Source organism: Danio aesculapii, chromosome 21 (assembly GCF_903798145.1).
Source record: "Danio aesculapii chromosome 21, fDanAes4.1, whole genome shotgun sequence".
Taxonomy (NCBI): domain Eukaryota; kingdom Metazoa; phylum Chordata; class Actinopteri; order Cypriniformes; family Danionidae; genus Danio; species Danio aesculapii.
The window spans coordinates 2,297,694-2,320,952 of NC_079455.1; the positions used below are offsets into that span (position 1 = coordinate 2,297,694).

The window sequence follows — 23,259 nt, forward strand, 5'->3', positions numbered from 1 at the left end:
CTTTTATCTGGTGCTCGTGAATGTGATGCAGCTGTGTGCTCATTAGAAGTCAGGTGATGGTGATCTTCGTGAGTGGGGATCGTGAGAGCCTGACCAATCCGTGACAGTACCCCCCTCCCCAGGGCCCGCTCCTGAGGGCCGACACCTCCGACGCCGTGGTGGTCTCCCTCTGCCTCTAGGCGCTGGGAACTCAGGGTGGCTCTCATGAAACTCCACCATGAGACTAGGATCGAGAATATCAGCTCTGGGAACCCATGTCCTTTCTTCGGGGCCGTACCCTTCCCAGTCCACCAGGTACTCCAACTGGCCACCACGACGTCGGGAACGCAAGATCTCCTTCACTGCGTAGACGGCTCCTTCTTCTAGGAGCAGTGGAGGAGGGGGTTCCTCTTCGTGGTCAGGCTCTGTGGAGGGAAGAACAGGATCGTGATAGGGTTTCAGGAGTGATACGTGGAATGTAGGGTGAATACGGTAGTGAGAGGGTAATTGTAGTTTGTAGGTGACGGGGTTAACCTGTTCCACGATGGTGAAGGGACCAACAAATCGGGGACTTAACTTGCGAGAGGGCAGTCGCATGCGTATGTCCCGGGTGGATAGCCACACCTTTTGTCCGGGTGTGTATCTGGGTTCTTCAGACCTTCTCCTATCGGCGGTTACCTTGCTTCGACGGACTGCCCTCTGCAGATGTTGATGAGCCTCGTCCCAGACTCTCTCGCTCTCCCGGAACCAGTGATCCACTGCGGGGACATCAGATGGTTCGCCATCCCAGGGAAAGAGCGGTGGTTGGAAGCCCAGGACGCACTGGAATGGCGTGAGTCCGGTGGAGGGTTGCCGCAGTGAATTTTGGGCATATTCTGCCCAGCCCAAATACTGGCTCCAGGAGTTCTGGTGACCACTGCAGAAGGTCCTCAGGAACCGTCCCACCTCCTGAATCTTCCTCTCTGTCTGCCCGTTGGTTTGGGGATGATATCCAGAAGAGAGGCTGACGGCCACACCTAGGAGCTTGAAGAAGGCTTTCCATAGACGTGAGATGAACTGTGGACCTCTGTCCGACACAATATCTTCTGGAATACCAAATGACCTGAAGACTTGATTAAAGATATTGTCGGCAGTTTCAAAGGCTGTGGGAAGACCTTTCAGAGGGATTAGTTTGACAAACTTTGAGAATCTATCTACTATGACTAGAATACAGGTATTACCTTCTGACGAAGGGAGGTCAGTGATAAAGTCCACTCCTAGGTGTGACCAGGGACGGTTCGGAATCGGCAAGGGATGGAGCTTTCCAGCGGGTAGATGACGTGGGCTCTTGGATTGGGCACAGTCCTTACAGCCCTGAACATATTGCCTCACATCCCTTGCCATGTTTGGCCACCAGAATCGTTGGGATACTAGCGAGAGAGTATTGTTGATCCCTGGATGTCCAGTGCCTAGCGAGGTATGTAAGGAGTGGATCAGATCTACCCGGTGTTCAGGTGGTATGAACTGCCGATGAGGAGGGCATCCCGGCGGAGCAGGAGCTTCCGGAGTGGCAACGACTGGAGGAGCGTTCCAGGTGATCGGACAAATGGAGATGTGTTCGGGAAGAATCTTCGTTGGGAGTTCTTCATGATCGTGATGCTCGTGTAAACGAGAGAGAGCGTCTGCTCTTAGATTCTTGGGTCCTGGACGATAGGAAATGGAGAAATCAAAACGTGAGAAGAAAAGTGACCATCTGGCTTGACGTGGACATAGTCTCTTGGCCTCTTTGATGTACTGGAGGTTTTTGTGATCTGTGATCACCTGGAACGGATGTTTGGCTCCCTCCAACCAGTGACGCCACTCCTCCAAGGCTAGCTTGATTGCTAGAAGCTCCCTGTCTCCTATGCTGTAATTCTGCTCCGCCGGGCTCAACTTCCGAGAGAAATAGGCACAGGGATGCAGTCGGGGCGGTGTATCATGATGTTGAGATAATACTGCCCCGACGCCGGTGGTGGATGCGTCCACTTCCACCACGAAAGGAAGATTTGGGTCAGGATGAGTCAGGAGTGGGGCCCTTGTGAACTCCTTCTTAAGAAGGCGGAAGGCTGCGGCTGCTTCTTTGGTCCACTCCAGTCCTTTGGGTTTACCCTTGAGGAGATTAGTGAGAGGTGATGTAATCCTGCTGTAGTCCTTGATAAATCGTCTATAAAAGTTAGCAAACCCAAGAAACCTCTGGAGCTCCTTAATGGAAGTGGGTTCTGACCAGGATAGAACAGCCTCAATTTTCTTCCCATCCATACGTATACCGGTTTGGTCAATGATGTATCCCAGGAAATGAATCGACTTCTGGTGGAATGAGCATTTCTCCGCTTTGAGGTAGAGGTGATGTTCTCTCAATGTGTGTAGGACCTCCGCAACGTGTTGGCGATGTTCGGCCTCACTCCGGGAGTAAATGAGGATGTCATCTATGTACACTATTACACAGTGGTGAAGAAACTCCCGGAGGACTTCATGAATGAAGTTTTGGAATACGGAGGGGGGCGTTGACCAGACCGTAAGGCATGACCTCATATTCATAGTGGCCAGTAGGGGTCACGAATGCTGTCTTCCATTGGTCCCCCTCACGTATTCTTATCAGATTATACGCGCTGCGGAGGTCCAATTTAGTGAAGACTTTAGCTTCTCGGAGCTGTTCCAAAGCGGCTGGTACCAGAGGAAGGGGATATCGGTATTTTACTGTACCGTTATTTAGGACCCTGTAGTCGATGCATGGACGCAGCCCTCCGTCCTTCTTGGCCACAAAGAAGAAGCTTGAGGCGGCTGGTGATTTTGAGTGACGTATGTACCCCTGACTCAGAGCCTCCCTTATGTAATCTTCCATTGCCTGATTCTCTGGAAGCGAGAGCGGGTAGATCCTACCTCTTGGCAACTGGGCATCTGGAACTAGGTCGATCGCGCAGTCCCATGGCCGATGCGGCGGTAGCTGGGAAGCTCTCTTGGGGCAGAAGACATCATGAAAGGAGCTGTACTCCTTAGGAATGTGGATAGACTGCTTCTCAGGAGGGCTCTCGACCGATGTTGCAAACAAAGAAATGGGGTTCCGACCTTGAAGAGGGAGATTTGGAAAACAGGCAGGTGTACATCCAGATCCCCATTTCTTTATCTCTCCTGTGCCCCAAGAGATGATGGGATCGTGCTTCACCAGCCACGGGCGCCCTAGAATGATGTCCATATTTGCACCCTCCAGAACCAGAAATTGAATCCTCTCTTGATGTAACACCCCCACTTGAAGAAGGATGTCTTCGCATTGTCGATGGATACGGGTCGAAGATCGAGTGCACTGGGTTATCGGTTGTATCTGGTATATATGCGAGGACGCCTCAGTACGGAGGTGGAGTTGACGACAGAGGGATTGGGAGATGAAGTTCCCTGCTGACCCGGAGTCGATGAGGGCTGTGACAAGGAGAGAAATAGAGGCAGTAGTTATTTGTACGGTGGTAGTAAGTGGTTTACATTGTTCAATATTCGTACTGAATACACTCACTGAAGTCCGAATGGGACGAAGGGGACACTCCATACGGGTGTGTCCACTGACACCGCAGTATAGACACAGACCCCGGGTCAGCCTCCTCTGTCGTTCCGCTGATGTCAGTCTTCCAGACTCTATTATCATGGGTTCTGGTTCTGGAGAGGCTGTTGACTCAGGCGATTGGAGGAGTGCAGACGAGGGGGTGATGGTGTCCTGTTGATAGGAACGAAGACGATCGGAACATCGGAGAGAATGTTGGATGAATCTCTCCAGACCCATTGTATCATCTAATGTGGCCAGTTGGATTCGGAGAGTGGGTTCCAAGCCGAGCCGGTACGTGGTCAACAACGATCTCTCATTCCATCCACTTGCAGCTGCTAGAGTGCGAAACCGGAGAGCATATTCCTGTGTAGATAGAGTACCTTGCTTTAGATGATACAGCTGCTCTCCAGCGGCTACTTCCCCATCAGAACGTCCAAACACCTCTTTGAAATACTCCGTGAAGGTAGTGATGGAATTCATGACCGGCCCGGCTTGGTTCCAGATCGTCTCAGCCCATTTAAGTGCAGGTCCAGAGAGTAGAGATACGATGTAGGCGATCTTTGACTTATCTGTGGGATATAGAGAAGGTTGCATTTCGAATATGAGGGAACATTGTAACAGAAAACCATTGCACTCCCCCGCTCCGCCTGAGTAGGGCGCTGGTCGGGCCATGGGACTGGAAGGAAGGGCCGAAGAAGAAACTGTGGAGGCGGAAGTGCTCGGTGCTGGTGGTGCGTTGGAAAGTGGAGCTGGTGGCTGTAGAATCCGCTTCAACTGGTCCACCAGCTCTTGAAAGTGATCGGGGGTGCTCATGTTGTCGTCGTTATTGGTCCGGGCTTCTGTTATGAAGCGGACAGGAGACAGAGGTAAGGAAACGTTAGGGTGTTTATTGAATGACAACAAGGAGCACATGAAGGATAGCCAGGAGGATCAGGAATGATGTTGGGGTCTTCTCCTCCGTGGCTGGGTAACAGGAATACACGAGGATGGACAGCACACACCAGATACAGCTGACAGAGGATGACACAGACTTGGAAGGACTGGAAGACAGGACGATACGGGAGGACCAGGAAGACTAGGGAGGAATACAAAGAGAACAGGTAAGTAAATCGTTTGTTTAGCTGAGGATGACTACGCTGAGTGGTCGCTCAGTTGTCCGCTTTCGTCGAGACGAGCCCGGACAATGAGCGACTGGAGTGCTGTGCTTTTATCTGGTGCTCGTGAATGTGATGCAGCTGTGTGCTCATTAGAAGTCAGGTGATGGTGATCTTCGTGAGTGGGGATCGTGAGAGCCTGACCAATCCGTGACAAGAACACACATCTATGACTTTTGAATATATACAGAATTGCACTGCGCAGCATAAATGAGTATACTTCTTTTCGAAAGTGAATATTTTTATAAATGTTTCAGTGAATATAGTGCATATATTTTGCTGAATTTAGACAAAACTGCTTTATTTAACAGTTATATACATTAAATTTGATTACCTAACATCCAGGAATAGAAGGATAATGTATTTAAACTCAAATGAGGTATAATGCAAAAAATATAAAATCCCAAATATAGAGTTGGTCAGAATTATTAGCCCCTCTTTGATTTTGATTTATTTTTAATATTTCCCAAATGATGTTTAACAGAGCAAGGAAACCTTCACAGTATTTCTGATAATATTTTTTCGTCTCTTTTGTTTTATTTCGGCTGAAAGAAAAGCAGTTTTTAATTTTTTATGAACTATTTTAAGGTCAATATTATTAGCCCCTTTAAGCTATATATTTTTTTCGATATTCTACAGAACAAACCATCGTTATACAATAACTTGCCTAATTACCCTAACCTGCCTAGTTACCCTAATTAACCTAGTTAAGTCTTTAAATGTCACTTTAAGCTGTATAAAAGGGTCTTAAAAATAGCTAGTCTAATATTATTTACTGTCATCATGACAAAGATAAAATAAATCAGTTATTAGAGATGAGTTATTAAAACTATTATGTCTAGAAATTTATTAATATTAATAAATCTGCTCTCCGGGGAAAAAAAACAGGGGGTCTAATAATTCTGACTTCAACTGTATATAATACTAAATATATATATATAATGCTTAATTTTTCCTCTTCATTTAAGTCACATTTTAGATTTTCTCCTAACATATTAATTTGGGTGTTCTTTTTTTAGACTTCTCCTAGTGTTTATTAGCCAGAACTATATAATTAAAGATTTTCAAAAGATCAGTTTCAAGGTCCATTCAATCAGGTTTAGGTCAGGGCTCTGGGCGGCCATTTCATTATTTCTGTATTTTCCGCTTCAATGAACTGCTTTACCTGTTTTGAAATCTGCTCTCTGGTTGTTGGATGAACTCAGGAAAGGAACCGCATATTACTAAAGGAGCTTCTGATGAACATCAGCATTTATTCTGCCATGTTTCTGTATGAAAGAAACAACTTCTGCTGCAGAACACACCAGTAAGCCACAACACTCCAACACCGACTGTACTGATATCTGCACACACTTTGAGTTCAGTTTTGACCACCAACATAATTTCCATCAGAACCAAATAAATGACTATTTCATCAGCAAAGTGAGCTTTTGGACAGTTCTTTGTTATTCAACATGCTCCTCATTAAAGTTCACTCTGGATTTTTGACTCTTTCTGCTGATGAAGATTTGCTCACAGTGGGCTTTCCAACCCAGGCTCATTCTGAGAACGTAGTCCCGTGGACGTTTCTGGAGACTGCGAAATACGTAGCCGAGGGTACGTCCGGCTGCATTTCATTTTTTTTAAGCAAACGCTGCGGGGCGGTGTGACGCCGTTCCTTTCGGCGCTTGCCGGCCGGCCGCTCGCCTCCGTGTGGAGGGCTTTCCCGCTGCAACCAGTTTGTCCGGTTAGCTCTTCGTGTACTTTGGCGGACTCGAGGCGCAGAAAGGGGCTGACCATGACGACGACCAGGTTCGAGTCTGAGGTAGAGCGGTTCCAGAAATCAGGTAAGAAAACAAAAACAAAATCCAAAAAATGAAGCGAACAAGTTCGTCACAGGGTGAGAATGTGGTCAAAATCTGAAAACGTGGTAAAAATCAGACGAGGGCTTTTCTTTTTCTGGACGGCTTTTGTGAATCGTCGTTGGTTGGGTTTAGGGACGGAGGAGGGTGGGTCAGCCGATTGGCCGGTCGCACTGTCAATCATTCTGTCATCCAGGCAGGCAGAAGGTCGTTCGACCGCGGCCTCTAGCGGGTTTACGCGAGAACGGCGCAGGAAAAAGCGTGCACAGCGGCCTCTCGCGAATTCGCAAAAACAAAAACTGCAAAAATACGTACCTCCCGGGACATATTTCGCGGTCTCCAGAAACGTCCTCGGGACTACATTCTCAGAATGAGCCTGGATTGGGGCTTTCAGTCCAGACTCTCTGAAATGTGGACATACTAAATGTTGAGATACAAATCCTGACCCTGTTCAACTTAACTGATGGTCAATTCCAGATTGACCAATGAGATTCTCCACATTATCCTTGTCTTTCATGGACGACTAGTCTTTTTGGTGGACTTGAACGCATCAGTCAAATTGTAAAGATGGATATTCGAATTCTCCCAGTCACGTTAGAATGGCTCACAATCTTACAAAGGCATTGAAACTGAATAGTTCAGCTGCCAGTTAAATAACAAGAACTGTCCACCATGACTATTGCTGAAAGATGCCTGCAAGTGGCTACACAAATGCCTGTTCCCGAGCAGAAATGCACATTTCGCATGAGTCTGTTTGACAGGGGACGTGTTGAGGGGGCTGCAAAAAAACAACAACCCATGAGCCACCTTGAGTTAATTATGCATTGTTATTTCTCAGCTTTTATCTCTTTCTTAGATGGACAGATCAAATCGTTCATCGTTTATCCATCATGCAATGGAATTTCTGCAAATGCACAGCGAGGCCACCCCAAATGACATCCGATCCTGCCACTGATTTGTGATGTCACGGTTGTATCCTCATGGATGTGACTTAAATCCATCCTTTCACCCTTTCAGATATCTATTTTGGCCATCTATTCATGCGGTATCCGCAGACTGCTGTGAAGTAACACAGTGTGATGCGCGCCGAAGGTGTGTGGGTGTGTTTTACTGTCTGCATGGCTTCATGTGTGTGAGCATGTGAGGAGAGGAGGAGGAGGATGCTGCTGCCATGGAAACGAGGGTATGTGTATGGAGGATAGCAGCCAGTCGCAGCAGCCACTGAAAGATCTGCCGTTTTTTTTTTTCTTTCTCCTTTCCTTCCCCTCATTCCACTTTTCCGATAGAGAAAGACCATCTCCAGACCAGGCGTTTCTGTTTTTCCTCTGCCTGACGCTTCAGAAGGCATCTTCACATCTCGTCGCAGACGCTGAAGAGACGCTTCCAGGATGGCAACCATCACCTGCACACGCTTTACAGAGGAATACCAGCTGTTTGAGGAACTGGGAAAGTAAGTTGTTGTAGATGCCTTTCGTTAATCTGGTGTGAAGGAATGTCGGAGCTGCGTAATGCCCAGGGTGGTACTTTCACTCAAACGCTATTGTTTTATAATGCCTATCACTATGTCTTATCGGCTAATGTGATGATATATTATTAATGAGAAATATTCATGAACTCACTTGGAGTTTCATTCGCAATTGAATACGAAATAGTGCATTAGGGCTTTGAGGATGGCTGCTTTATAATGGCTATCGTTATGTTTTACACATCGGCTAACGTTAAGACTGTTGAATGTGATGGGAGATCATTAATGCGAAATATTCGTGAATTCACCTTGAGTAACTGGATGCAAGATCAGAAATCAGAATCAAAGTTGAGACTGCACGTATATACGCAACTTACATTACATAACAGAAGGAGCATATTACGTTACGCTCAGCAGCAGATCTGAAGAACGCTTCTAGACGTTGAAGCAATCTTATGAATGAAGTGAGAGCATGTTGAGGAGAAAATGAGAGTGTGTGTTTTACAGACATCTGTCCTACAGATGGAATTGGATTAATTGCATTGAATGTAATTGACTCATTAGGCTGCAGTCAATTAGCTTTACATGTAAACAAAGACACGTATTTTACTGACTGAACAAAACACGGTTGACGATAAAATCTACAGATACTGTGTACAATTGTATACTGCATCACACACATAGCTATTCTTATGGGGACTTCCCATAGTACATACTGTATATTCTCTCCCCCAGCCCTAAATTCAACCAAACTCACTGAAAACATTTTCCTAATTTCTAAATACTTAATTCTGTGTGATTTATTAGCTAAATGTCCCCATTAGGTCAACATGTACTGGTATTACTATACTTGTGGGGACATTTGGTCCTCACAATGTTAGGAATATAAGATACACACACAATCACACACCTGTACAGCGATTTTTAAGGGGACTTCCTATATACTTAATGATTTTTATACTGTTCAAACTGTATATTCTCTTTCCCAACCTTAAATCCAAGCCTCACCGAAAACATTTTTAACATTTTCATTTTCCAAATACTTCATTCTGTGTGATTTATGAGCTGTTGACCAATAAATGTCCCCATTAGGTCAACATGTACTGGTATTACTATACTTGTAGGGATATTTGGTCCTCACAACGTTAGGAATACAAGACACACACACAATCAAACACTATTACAGTGATTTTTAAGGGGACTCCCTATAAAAATAATGATTTTTATACTGTACAAACTGTATCCCCCAGCCCTCAATCCCAACCCTCACCAAAAATACTTCATTTTGTGTGATTTATGAGCCGTTTACCCAAAAATGTCCCTACTAGGTCAAGATTAACTGGTATTGCTATACTTGTGGGGACATTTGGTACCCACAACATCAGGAATACATGGTACTGATACACACACACACACACACACACACACAGACTTGTACATCTGTCTTTATGGGGACCACCCATAGATGTAATGATTTTTATACTGTACATACTGTATTTTTAATCCCCTTTACTCCTAATTTGACCCTAAATCTGACCCTCAAGGGAAAAATTTGCATTTTAACTTCATTATGTCTGATTTATGAACGGTTTTTCTCATGGAGACCAAAAAAAGTCCTCAAGAGGTCAGGATTTACTGGTATTGCAATACTTGTGGGAACATTTGGTACCCATAACATCAGGAACACATGATACTGATACACACAAAGACTTGTACAGCTATCTTTTTGGGGACCATCCATATATGTAATGATTTTTAAACGGTACATACTGTGTTTTTAATCCCTATTAACTCCTAATTTAACCCTAAACTCAAGCCTGAGGGAAAGCGATTAACATTTTACTTTATTATATGTGATTTATGAGCCGTTTTACTCATGGAGACCAAAATATGTCCTCACAAGGTCAAGATTTACTGGTATTACTATTCTTGTGGGGACATTTGGTACCCAAAACATCAGGAATACATGGTACTGATACACACACACAGACACACACACACACACACACACACACACACACAGAGAGAGACTTGTACAGATCTTTTTGGGGACCACCTATAGACGTAATGATTTTTATACTGTGCATACTGTATTTTTAATCCCCTTTACCCCTAATTTATCCCTAAATACAACACTCAAGGGGAATAAAAATCGCATTTTTGCTTCATTATATGAGATTTATGAGCCGCTTTCCTCATGGGGACCAAAAAATGTCCTCACAATGTTAAAATGTACTGGGATTGCTATACCAGTGAGAACATTTGCTCCCCACACCATCAGAAATACAAGGTAATGATACACACTCACAGAGTAAGAGAAAGACTTGCACAGCTATCTTTTTGGGGACCATCCACAGACATAATGATTTTTATACTGTATATACTGTATTTTTATTCCCATTTAACCCCAAATTTAACCCTAAACCCAACCTTCAAGGCAAACAATTAGCATTTTATCTTCATTATGTGTCATTTATGAGCCGTTTTCCTCATGGAGACCAAAAAAAAGTCCTCACAAGGTCAAGATTTACTGAGATTGCAATAATGGTGGGTCCCCACAACATCAGGAATACATGATACTAATTCACACACACACACACACACACACAAACGTGTACAGCTATTTTTATGGGGACCACCCATTGACGTAGTGATTTTTCATATTGTACACACTGTATTTTTAACCCCTTTTACCCCTAATTTAACCCTAAACACAACCCTAAACGGAAACAATTTGCATTTTTACTTCATTATGTGTGACATAAGCCGTTTTCCTCATGGAAAAAATGTCTTCACAAGGTCAAGATTTACTGGTGTTGCAATACTTGTGGGTCCCCACAGAATTAGGAATACATGGCACTGATACACAGACACACAGAGACTTGTACAGCTGTCTTAATGGGGACCACCCATAGATGTAATGATTTTTATACTGTACATACTGTAATCCCCTTTACCCCTAATTTGACCCTAAATCTAACCCTCAAGGGAACAATGAGCATTTTTACTTCATTATGTTTGATTTATGAACCGTTTTTCTCATGGAGACCAAAAAAATGTCCTCAGGTCAAGATTTACTGGTATTGCTATACTTGTGGGGACATTTTAGGAATTTTAGGAATACAATGTACACACACACAAACACACACAACTAGTTGTAATTATAATATGGTAATTTTACATACATAATTGTTGTGAAAGCATTGGTAAGTGTAATACATTCCTCTAGACTGATGCACAGTAACAATGCTCTGAAATGTTGAGGCAGAAGTACAAAAAAAAAAACCTTCTTGCTTCCCTCATTCCATCCACCCACTCTGTACTACAGCATTTTTCCTGAGCGAGTGCACTGTATACTTGTTTTCTTGATTTGAGAGCATGTAACACCTCTACAGAGATGGGTCTTCAACTCCATCTGGCCTTGTGCCCACTGCTGTACTCCCACACACACCCTCATACTGAACACACACACACACGCGCGCACACACACACATACACACACGTCCTTTTTCTGTGGGCAGTCAAACCGCTTACATAATTGCGTTTGTGGGTGGCAATTCAATTCAGACATTGAAATATTGCATAATCCAATATATTACTGCCTGCCTGGCAGGTAAATCTGCGCCTTATTCTTCAAGGTTTACATTCACAGTTCCATGCACTCAATGTTCAACATACAGACCCTGTTGTTTTGTTTTTAGGGGAGCCTTTTCTGTGGTGCGGAGATGCGTGAAAGTTCTCTCAGGGCAAGAGTATGCCGCTAAGATCATCAACACAAAGAAGCTGTCTACTCGGGGTAGGTGCTCAGATCAGCCCTAAACACTTCAAATGCACGAACACACTCACACTGTAAAACAAAAAAGCAGGTTTCCACAAAGCTCAAACACAAATCGTTTCTGTTTTGAGTGATAGGGCCCCGACTCTTTTTTGAAGGACATCCTGGGATTTTTAATGACCATGTGCAATTTTTATACACACCTTACTTCCCAGGTATGACGTTCTCCAACTGTTAAATCTATAAAGGTGAGGTACTTTTTAGACAATTTAATCAAGCTGAATGTTAATCAGTTCTTTCTGAGAATTAACGTTTTTGATTTGGTTTGTGCATGTGGGGGAAATGCAGAACATTGGATGACTAAATCACTGACCGAATTTTGGAGTATTATATATACACTACCTGACAGAAGTTTTGGGTAACACTTTATTTTGATGGTCCATTTGAGTATTAGTAGACTGTCTGCTTAATATCTGTTGATACTGCTGCTAAATAGACATTTAGCTCACTATAAGAAACTTTTCGAGTACATGTCAACTTACAGTAACCCTAATCCTAACCCCAACCTAACAGTCTACCTATAATCTAATGAGAATTAGTTGGCATGTGGATGCAATGTAACTTAAGTTCAACAAATGGATCGTCAAAATAAAGTGTCAATCCTAGTTGAGAGCCAGTCAGAAGCACAGAATAGTGCACTCACTGCACTCCAACAAAATGGTAAGGTTTATAATCTAATTAATGCATATTAAACCTCTTTAACATTGTTAAATGTAGGTGCTGAATCACTGATATGTGTTGGCTTGCACTGAGTCTCAGTTCTGAAGATCAATTTCAAATGGTTTATTTTATTTTCAAGATCTGAGGTGAACTATCTGCTGCTGCTTTCAGTAGTATGACAATAAATGTCATGTAAAATGGCATTCAAGCTCATATTATTAGCATTTAACACTGAATGACGGTGTACCTGAGGTGTTCAGCTACCAGAAATAGAAGCTGTTTCTAAAATATTAATTTCAGGTGTTGGTTACAACTCATTTTAATGTGAAAAATATTCCTTCTAACGTGTGCCGTTGCTTTTAGTTAGAACACAATCAAAATCAGCCTTTCGGCTCAACAGTCAGGCACACTCCTGTAGGTGTCGTCAATTTGGGCTGCGCTTGTGTTTTTTGAACCAGGAGTGCAATACCTAGCTTAACCACTTGGTGTCAATCTTACACACTGCACCTTTAAACATTGAACATGGATTGAGTTTACTGTAGATTAATCACAGTGTATGTCATTCCGGTTTCAGCAAAGCGAAGGGAAAATGCTTGAAATGTGCCTGAAATTCAGTATTGAGTCATGGGCATTTGTCATTTTCAAAGAAATTTCCTTTACAAATGCTGATTGTTGTGCTGTGCTGTATTGTCAGGAAGGTTTTTTTTCTCTCTCCCCCTGGAAGCTGATATTGTAAAAGCTGAAAGTCAAGTAGAGCAGTAGGAGGCAGTGATATATACCCTGAAGGCAGCCGCACACCACCTACACCATGTTGCCAAGCACACATCATGTTATATGCTTCAAATAGTAGCTACTGTACTTTAATGGCTTTTTAAAACAATGCGGTCGGTGCGCATCAGATCTTTCTTTGCAGCTCCGTCAGTCTCCGACAGCCAAACAATGCAAGCCTATTATAAGCGCTGTTCATTATTATGTAACGGTAATATATATTCCCAGAGCCGTTCTGTTCTTTATGTTCTGTTTGATGATGTAATAGAGCGGTTAGTGAAAACAGAGGGTGACAAAATCATTCGGATATTCTGAACAATCTTAAAATAAAGGCTCTTTAGTATTTATTGCAGCTTTCATTTGCACAAAAAGGTTCGTTATAGGTGCTTTAGATTAATAAAGTGTCATATTAAGAATCTCGGAATCTGATATACACTCACTGGCCACATTATTAGGTACACCTTACTAGTACCTGGTTTGTGCCTTCAGAACTGCCCTTAATCCTTCATGACAGGGATTTAACAAGGTTCTGGAAATATTGCTCTGAGATTTTGCTCCATATTGACATGATAGCATCACGCAGTTGCTGCAGATTTGTCGACTGCACATCCATTGTGCGAATCTGCCGTTCCACCACATCCCAAAGGTGCTTTATTGGATTGAGAGCTGGTGACTGTGGAGTCCATTTGAGTCCAGTGAACTCATTGTCATGTTCAAGAAACCAGTCTGAGATATTATCCTGCTGGAAGTAGCCATCAGAAGATGGGTAATGTGGTCATAAAGGGATGGACATGGTCAGCAACAATACTCATGTAGGCTGTGGCGTTGACACTAATGGGCCCAAACTGTGCCAAGAAAATATCCCCCACACCATTACACCACCACCACCAGCCTGAACCATTGATACAAGGCAGGATGGATCCATGCTTTCATGTTGTTGATGCCAAATTCTGACCCGACCATCTGAATGTGGCAGCAGAAATGGAGACTCATCAGACCAGGCAACGTTTCTCCAATCTTCTATTGTCCAGTTTTGGTGAGCCTTTGTGAATTGTAGCCTCAGTTTCCTGTTCTTAGCTGACAGGAGCGGCACCCGGTGTGGTCTTCTGCTGCTGTAGCCCATCCGCCTCAAAGTTGAACGTGTTGTGTGTTCAGAGATGCTCTGACCAACAACCATGCAAAGTTCAAAGTCACTTAAATCCCCGTTCTTCCCCATTCTGATGCTCGCTTTGAACTGCGGCAGATCGTCTTGACCATGTCTACATGCCTAAATGAGTTGAGTTGCTCCCATGTGATTGGCTGATTAGAAATTTGCGTTAACGAGCAGTTGGACAGGTGTACCTAATAAAGTGGCCGGTGAGTGTATGTACACATATGACATATATTCTTTATAGGTTATGTGAAATTCAAAGATGAACTTGATTGTCATAAATGGGATTTGTATATGTGGCCAAATATGAAAACAATCTTCATTTCAGAACTGTTCACTCAAAGGTTCTTTGGGAACCAAAAATGCTTTCTTTCATTGGCAATGCTGCAAAACATTTTTAAATCTTTATTTTTAATAGAGAAGAGGGAAAAACTAGTATCCTTTTTTTCTGTTCAGTAAATGGCAGTGGATGGCAAATATATTGGTATTATTCCTTTTGTTTTCCAAAAAAATGTTAGAAACTGCTAATACTCTTATAAAACTCTTATAAACTGCTATAAAATCCCCAAATTTAAACATACCAGCTATTACATTCTCAATGAAATGGTAATGTTTTAATAAAATTAATACATTTTAAACCTCTTTAACATTAATAATAGGCTACTGAGTGGCTGATATTGTTGAGTCACAATTCTGACTTTCATTTTTTAACAGTCTGCTAGCTATTTAGCTAGATGTTAGCTATTTTTGCTAGCTATCTCCTGCTACTTTAAGTAGTATGGCAATAAAGTCACATTAAATAGCATTTAAATGCACATTGGGAGCATTTAACAGTGAATAAAGCACATAATCAGTACCTGAGGTGATCATTGTCATTGTAGTTTATGCTGTTGTTCTGCCTCGACTCCTTTGAACAAGAAAAGAAACATTTAATTAACGTAGAGACGTAAAGAATCATAGTTAAGCATGTAAAAATAAATGAGTACATTCACTGATGGAGGGCAGCACCATGGCGCAGTGGGTAGGGCTCTCGTGTCACAGCAAGAAGGTCGCTGGTTCAAGCCTAGGCTGGGTCAGTTGGCATTTTTGTGTGGAGTTTGCATGTTCTCCCCGTGTTCGCATGGGTTTCCTCCGGATGCTCCCCACATGTTTAAAGACAGGCAGTGCAGGTGAATTGGATAAACTTAATTGTCTGTAGTGTATGTGTGTGAATGGAAGTGTATGGGTGTTTCCCAGGGATGGGTTGGAGCTGGAAGGGCATCCGCTGAAAATGAATTCACTAATGGTCACGATAATTTGTGTTACCCAGATTAGCCTTTATTATTCATTTGATTAGTTAATTAGCATTATTAGCGGGAATAACATACCCTGGAATGTTGTGATCGACCAATCAGAAACAAGTATTCCAGAACGCCGTGTAATAAGTGAAAATAAGCGAGTAATTGGTATTTATTTTAGAAATGGACTTTCTTGTTGTGAGCTGAAAGTGCCTGCAGTATAAAATCATGCATTCAGCCAGTTGCAACAGGGAAAATGACTCACTCTGCTGTTAGCAGGACGATGTGTGCTGAAATGAACATGGACAAAAGAAAAAGAAAAACAGAGAACTATCTACAGTCATATCTAAGATTATAGCCAAGCAGGGACAATCTGAAGATGACAAGTTGTACTTGTTTTCATCCTACTAAATGTTAGCTAAATGTTCAAGGAGCATAGCTGGATATTTAAAGGGATAGTTCACTCAAAGCTGAAAATAGTGTCATCATTTACTCAAACCCTCACTTGCTCCAAACCTGTTTGACTTTCTTTCTTCTGATGAACACAAATGAAGATATTTTACCGGTTTTGAACCAGCAACCTTCAGCGACTGAGGTGACAGCGCAAACCACTGAGCCGCCATGCCACCTCCAATAATTCACTCATTAACAAATGTCTTAAAGGGATAGTTCGCCCAACAAGGAAAATCCTGTCATCATTTATTAATTGTCTAATAATTTAATTATCATTAAGCTGATCTCAAAAGAAGGTTTTTTGAGGGAATTTGGAAATCACTGACTTCCATAGTATCTGTTTTTACTACTATGTATGTCAGTGGTTACCAGTTTTCAGAGTATATACTTAGAGACATGTCACACATTTTCTTCCTCATACAGTATTGATGTTAGTATACTCACATAAACCTAAACACTTCCAAAATACTACCCAAAAATTAAAATTTACTCACTATTTACACACTCTTAAACAGTGTTGGGCAATAATGAGTCACGAGTAATGCTTTTGACAGTAACAAATACTGTAACACATTACTTTTTACATATAGTAACTCCGTTATCATTACAATATGATGTGTTTGAATGTCACTTGGTAAATTCATTCATTTTGGCTGCAGTCTAGCCCGCATCTTCCTGTTTACATCGGCGACGCATTGTGGGGTGGATACCAACCAACCACCGTGAAACAACCACGCGTTCGAGGCGACAAACTGGACAAAAGTGAAAGCAGAGAGACAGAATTCGCTTGATGTACACCAACTTTTTGTTTAAGTCTGTCTTTTGTTTTAATTGTGAGAATGCAAAATAATTAAACGTTGAATATGATCAACAGTGTATTATCCATGCAGCACTGAAGTGATATTATAAGGGCATTAATGGGAGAATTAGATTGTTTTTTGGAAAAGTAACTCAGAAATGATTATTAACAGTAACGTAATCGATAAAGTAATTGAGTTACTTTTGAATGAAGTAACTAGTGTAACTGTAGCACTGCTCTTAAGTGGTTATAAACCTTTAGTTAGAGTGCCTAGAGTATTTTCTGATGGACAATAAATGGAAACAGCTATTGAAAATCATGTGAACGCATGCAGCATTAAAGACAACGGCACAAACCTCTCGCAGAAATCCTTTAGAATTGACTTTAGAGCATTTTCAGTTAAATGTGGTACAATAACTCAAGCTTAGACTAGATCTGCAGTGGTCTAGGATGAGTCTAGAGCTAAATCACATTAGCAATGTGTGGAGAGGCATGAAAACAGCAGTTATGGGAAGGCACTAATCTAATCTTGGGAAACTGGAGCAGTTTGTACTTGAGGAGAGCAGAGTTGCAGAGGCCTTGTGGATTGGGTTGTTTTAGGAAGTGCTTGTTTATGGTTACAGTAGACTGCAAACATGCTTATCTAAGTTTTTGTCTTGTTTCTAGTCCAAATATCTAAAAATTAAATAAAAAATAAGTATTTTCAAGAGTTTATCATTAATATAAAATAATCTGATTTAAAAGTGAAAATTTGGTTATTTTGCTGACCTCATCGGCAGATTATTTTGCTTGGTTAAATGAAAAGCTCACTGAATTTTGATTTGTTATTCCTGAAAACATGACAATAGTTTTTGGCGTCTAGAAAATGCTTCTTGATTTAAGAGTTTTTAGATATTTGGACTATACAAAACAAAAAACCGCAGTGCTATATCTCATATTTAGTCAACCAAGGCTCATTATTGATACGTACCCCTGTATACATTTCTGGAGAGTGCCAAATATGTCCCAGGAACTATGTTTTTTGGAGTTTTTGTTTTCGTAAAACTACCCGAGGCCGATGTGTACGCTTTTTCAGATCTTAAATTTCTCTTATGAGTGCTGTTCACGCCTGCTGTACTTGCGTAGATCCACCAGAGGCCGCTGTCGACTGACAGACTGACAGACTGTCTGACTGACCAACCGACCGATCCACTCACCGCCTTCCCTAAACCCAACCGACTGTGTTTTCGAAAGCAATCCAGAAAAAGAAAATTCCTTGCGGCCGACTGATTTTTACGTTTTACGTTGTTTATGTTTTACCTGCTTTCAAGAACCGTTCATTGCAGAACTTGAACCCCGTCATCGCAGCCCACTCCTCTCTGCGTCTCAAGTCCATCGACGTGCACGGCGAGCCGCTGGGCAAAATCGAGAAGAGGGAAAGCTAGTCAGCTGGTAGCGCAAAAAAAAAACAGAAGCCGTTATACCGCCCCATAGCATTTATTTTAAAGATGAAATGCAGCCTTAGGTAGCTCTGGCTGGATAATTCGTGCTCTCCAGAAATGTATACGGGAGTACGTTTCCACAATGTACAACCTATGTTGAATTTAGTCTAGGATATCAATATTTTTTTCAGTGCCATTTCTGGGTATTTTTAGATTTTAATGCAAATATTAAACACAAAAGGATCCTATAACAATGATTTAAAAATAGGGAATTGTGAAAATGCATGAGAATTTAATGCTTTTGTTTAAACGCTAATTAAGTGTTAGTTAAACTAAGCTAAAATAAGCAACATTTTAAATTAAATTCACCAATTTTCTGCCAAACCCTTTTCTACAGTGATTAAAAAAAAGCCCTGAAAGCAAGTAGACCAGATCAATACCAAATAGAATAAACGTTCAACAACAATAACATGAGAAGCTGATCAATCCAGATCTGAAATTTCTAGAATTTTGCTTATGTCACTGATGCATTCAAGTCCGCCAAAAAGACTAGTCGTCCATGAAAGACAAAGATAATGTGGACGATCTCATTGGTCAATCTAGAATTGACCATCAGTTGAGCTGAACAGGGTCAGGATCAGTATCTTCACATTCAGTATCTCCACATTTCAGAGAATCTGGACTGAAAGTCCACTGTGAGCAAATCTTCATCAGCAGAAAGAGTCAAAAATCCAGAGTGAACTTTAATGAGGAGCATGTTGAAAGACAAAGAACTGACCAAAAGCTCACTTTACTGATGAAATAGTCATTTATTTGGTTCTGATGGAAATTATGTTGGTGGTCAAAACTGAACTCAAAGTGTGTGCAGATATCAGTACAGTCGGTGTTGGAGTGTTGTGGCTTACTGGTGTTTTCTGCAGCAGGAGTTGTGTCTCTCATACAGAAACATGGCAGAATAAATGCTGATGATCATCAGAAGCTCCTTTAGTAATATGCGGTTCCTATCTTGAGTTCATCCAACAACTAGAAAGCAGATTTCAAAACAAGTACAGCAGTTCATTGAAGCGGAAAATACAGAAATAATGAAATGGCAAGCCCAGAGCCCTGATCTAAACCTGATTGAAAATTTCTGGAAAATCTTAAACCACAAAGTTCTGGCTAATAAACACTCCTGTCAGAAAACTGTGGAAGGGACTGAAGAAGAAAAGATCAAGATCACAGCATAGAGAGGAAAGAGTTATGTCCTGTTAGAAACTAAGGACGACTTGTTAGAGACTAGTGATGTTATTAAATAATATTCCTCCAAATTTGTAACCAATATTACATTTCTTAAAAGCAAGATTTAATCAGTTGTTTTGTAATTTGGATGTGCGTGTGTGTGCGTGTGTGTGCGTGCGTGTGTGTGTGTGTGTGTGTGTGTGTGTGTATGCGTGTGTATGTGTGTGTGTGTGTTTTAAATATAAATAACTAGTTTGGTGACAATCAGATAAACTAGCCTCTTCATTTTAGTCTCAAGGCACCAGCCCACCTTCCCTGCCCACTACAACCATAACTTCATCACTTTAATGGTGGCGTGTGATGAAGTTGATATCAATCACACAGAGATCTAGTCTTGTTTTCAAGAATGATAAAAATTTTTAAATCTATATTATACTATACTATTATTATACCATTATATCCCATCTGTCTGTTAAACAAAATAGGGTAGATAATGGACGTAGTGATGTCAGCCATAGGTTTCTGAAGTGAACAAATAAAGCTACAAGTGGGCGTGGCCAACCGTTTCCATTTTGTTTAAATTAAATTAAATCTATTTACTTCGCGCTGCAGGTGTTTGACCAGTACAACACTTCAGAGTCTGTAGTCCTGCTGCCATTAGCCAGATCGAGCCGTTTCTCCTCCAGTCATCCACTGTTGCTCCCGCGACAAAAACGAGTGGACATAACAGCAGCACGGTGATAGTATTACAGGGCCTTAAAAGTATTACTTTAACACATTTATGCCCAATAATTGGTTTTATTTCTGTATCGCGATTGCGAACGAATCTTTTTATCCGGATCTTGATGAACCGGTTGAACAAGTTCCCCAAAAAGAACTGAATCATTTGAAACGATTCGCGTTTTCAGTAAGCACTTTTCAACAAACTACTTATTTTTTAACAAGCTTAATACCCCCCTTTCACTCAAAATAATCCAATATATACTGTTACTCAGTTATTAGAACAGTAATGTTACACAGATCAAACTTGAGAAGTGGTGAACCGATTTGGGTGATTCAGTGAACCAAACAGTACATGACAGCCTGCTGTGACTGAACTAAACTTGAACAACTGTACTGCGGGTAAACCGAGGGCTTAAATGAGAGGATCTGGCGAAACGTAAGTTTATTTCATAACAGAAAATCGCAATGGATTTTAAATAAGTGAATCATGCTTCAGTTGAGTTGCTAAACTTTACTGTAAGACATTTTTCAGATCATAGTGAGGTTTTAACTCACTGAAATTACTATTGCTGACTACATAATTTTAATATGTTTGAGTCATAAAATCCGCGTTAAATATCTGAACTTCCCATCACTACTGTGTATCTAATCTCAGAAGCAGCCTTGCACACATATTGTCTTTAAGGCTGCTGTCCTGTGGGCTGTTGTATTTGAATTTGAGGATGGGCAGATGGTAGTGGTAGATGGTAGTGTTCATGTGTCCTCTGAATACAGGTTTCAAAAAATGTATGGCTGAGTTTTTATTATAGAATATTTGATCTGTTGATTTGGAATCTTGCACCTAACAAATATCCTCATTTAGAAAAAAAAACTAAAACGAATACTGAAACTAATAAAAACTAAACTAAAACTAAACAATTTCAAAATATAGAAACTAATAAAAACTTGTAAATCTCCCTCTAAAACTAACTGAATTTGAAAACAAAAAGTCAAAACAAAATAGAAACTAAAAATAATATAAAATCCAAAACTATTAAAACCTTGATATAAGTACATAAGAATTTCACTCAGCTGGGAAATGGAGTTCAGCGGCTAATCAGCCGGAATCAGCTGAGGTGACGAGATAGCGAGCCGCGAGACCTAGCTGTCACTCAAGTGGCCACGCCCTTAATTATGCAGACTTAAAATAACAAATATAAACAAAACGAATGAGTTATAAAAAAAATTCACCCCCCTCACAGTAGTCATGAAGGGTAATATTAGCTGTATAAACCAAAATTGTTCTTAGTACCAGGCTGTAAACATGTTTTTTTTTTCTGCTGTAAATCGGCCTTTTTAACAGTGGGGTCAACGGAAATTTGCTCTATTATGGAGCCAGGACTAGCAGAATTTTGATGAATTCACTTTCAGTTACTTCCGTAGCTTCATGAGGGCGAGCGGGCTGTTGCCACTTGGAAATTATAAAAGAATAACAATTTAAAATGCTAATAATTCCAGCTTCAACTGTATATAGAGCACCATTAGATGAAACCAAGCTTATTGATGCATCTCAGTCCATAATGCAACCTCTAGAATTTTGAGAATGGTCTTCATTTTTCCCCAAGAATTGCTCCCATGGGATTGTCGTGAGAGTGGTTTAGGAATGGAGGGTAGAGACTGCAGTATCACCGACTGATACTTTGTGCCAACAGCATATGGCATTATCCTGTACGGCGTGCTTTGCAGGACCTCCCATCTTATCCAAGGCAACATTCCAGGCCTTTTTTGCCATGCATGCGCAGCCAGACATTGTGGTTCAAGCTTAAATCTTGATAAATGACCATGCGCTACATTCATTCCTTAATCTTTAGGCAGATCTAGTGGGTTGAGAGGCTGTCTTGAGTTCATTGCAGGCTAAAAATAAGTGAATGTACCTATCATGGCCAGTTTACTTTTTGTACTTTTAGAGAGAACTGTGTCTCACAGTTGTCAGTAGTGGGGTATACAGTGGGGGAAATAAGTATTGAACACGTCTGGGAATAATATTTCTAAAGAAGCTGTTGACATGGAATTGAACCAGATTTTGGTAAACAAAACAATACAAACATAAATAAAACAAAACAAAAAATCTGAAAAATGAGTTACGTGTAATAAGAATGAAATGACAGAAGGAGAAAGTACTGAACTACTGAAGTGTGTTTAATATATAAAGGGCGTTTTGGTGATGGCAGGTAAAAGACGCCTCTCATATGGAGAATGAAGTTACATGCGTTGCTCAGGTGTGATTTTTTTCGCAGACTTCTTGATGGTTCTGTGGGTCTCATCTGTCAAATCTGATCTCTATTTTGTATTTTCTATTGGATTGGAGTCAGGTGATTGGCTGGGCCATTCTACAGCTTGATTTTTTTTTTCTCTGAAAGCATTTGAGAGTCTCCTTGGCTGTGTTTTGGATCATTGTCTTGCTGAAATGTCCACCCTGGTTTCATCTTCATCATCTGCTAATGTAAATGTTGGACTGAAGCAGCTTGGTTGCTTAAGAACTGCTGAGAGATTTCAGCTGCTGTCTGTGTTTTCACTGCCGAACTACACCTCCCTTTCTTCATTTGTTCTTTGGTTACCAACATCTGAGGAAAATTCAACCGCGTCTTTATGGCGTGTTCACACCAGACGTGGATGAAGCGCCAATTGCGAGTGATTTCCATGTTACGTAAATGCAAAGACACGAATAGACATGCTGCGGCGTGAATGATGCAAATGAGGCATTGCGAATGACGCGATTCACACGAATTGAACGCTTTGCTCATTTGACACGCTTAATACGTAATTCGCTCACGCTGGAAAATATAAACTTCGCGCTGCGTAAACCAATCAGGAACTTGCTCTTGTAGGAGCGTGATTATGACGTAGTGCCTGTTGTTGATGTTCAGAGAGATAATTCTCTTGCCGACACCGGACAACAGCTCATCAAACTGGGCTCGGCTCAGTCA

At 41.4% G+C, this 23,259-nt stretch overlaps 1 protein-coding gene across 3 annotated transcripts in view; it reads left to right on the forward strand.

The window, feature by feature from the left end:
• The first annotated feature begins 7,790 nt into the window (after positions 1-7,790).
• The window catches only part of camk2a (calcium/calmodulin-dependent protein kinase II alpha), a 71,594-nt gene continuing 56,125 nt past the window's right edge, over positions 7,791-23,259 (forward strand). For all 3 annotated transcript variants that reach the window (XM_056446556.1, XM_056446555.1, XM_056446557.1), the window contains exons 1-2: positions 7,791-7,974; positions 11,691-11,785. In XM_056446556.1, coding sequence (XP_056302531.1) covers positions 7,913-7,974; positions 11,691-11,785 — 157 coding nt within the window. In that variant the 5' untranslated portion in view covers positions 7,791-7,912. The remainder of the gene's footprint in view (positions 7,975-11,690; positions 11,786-23,259) is intronic.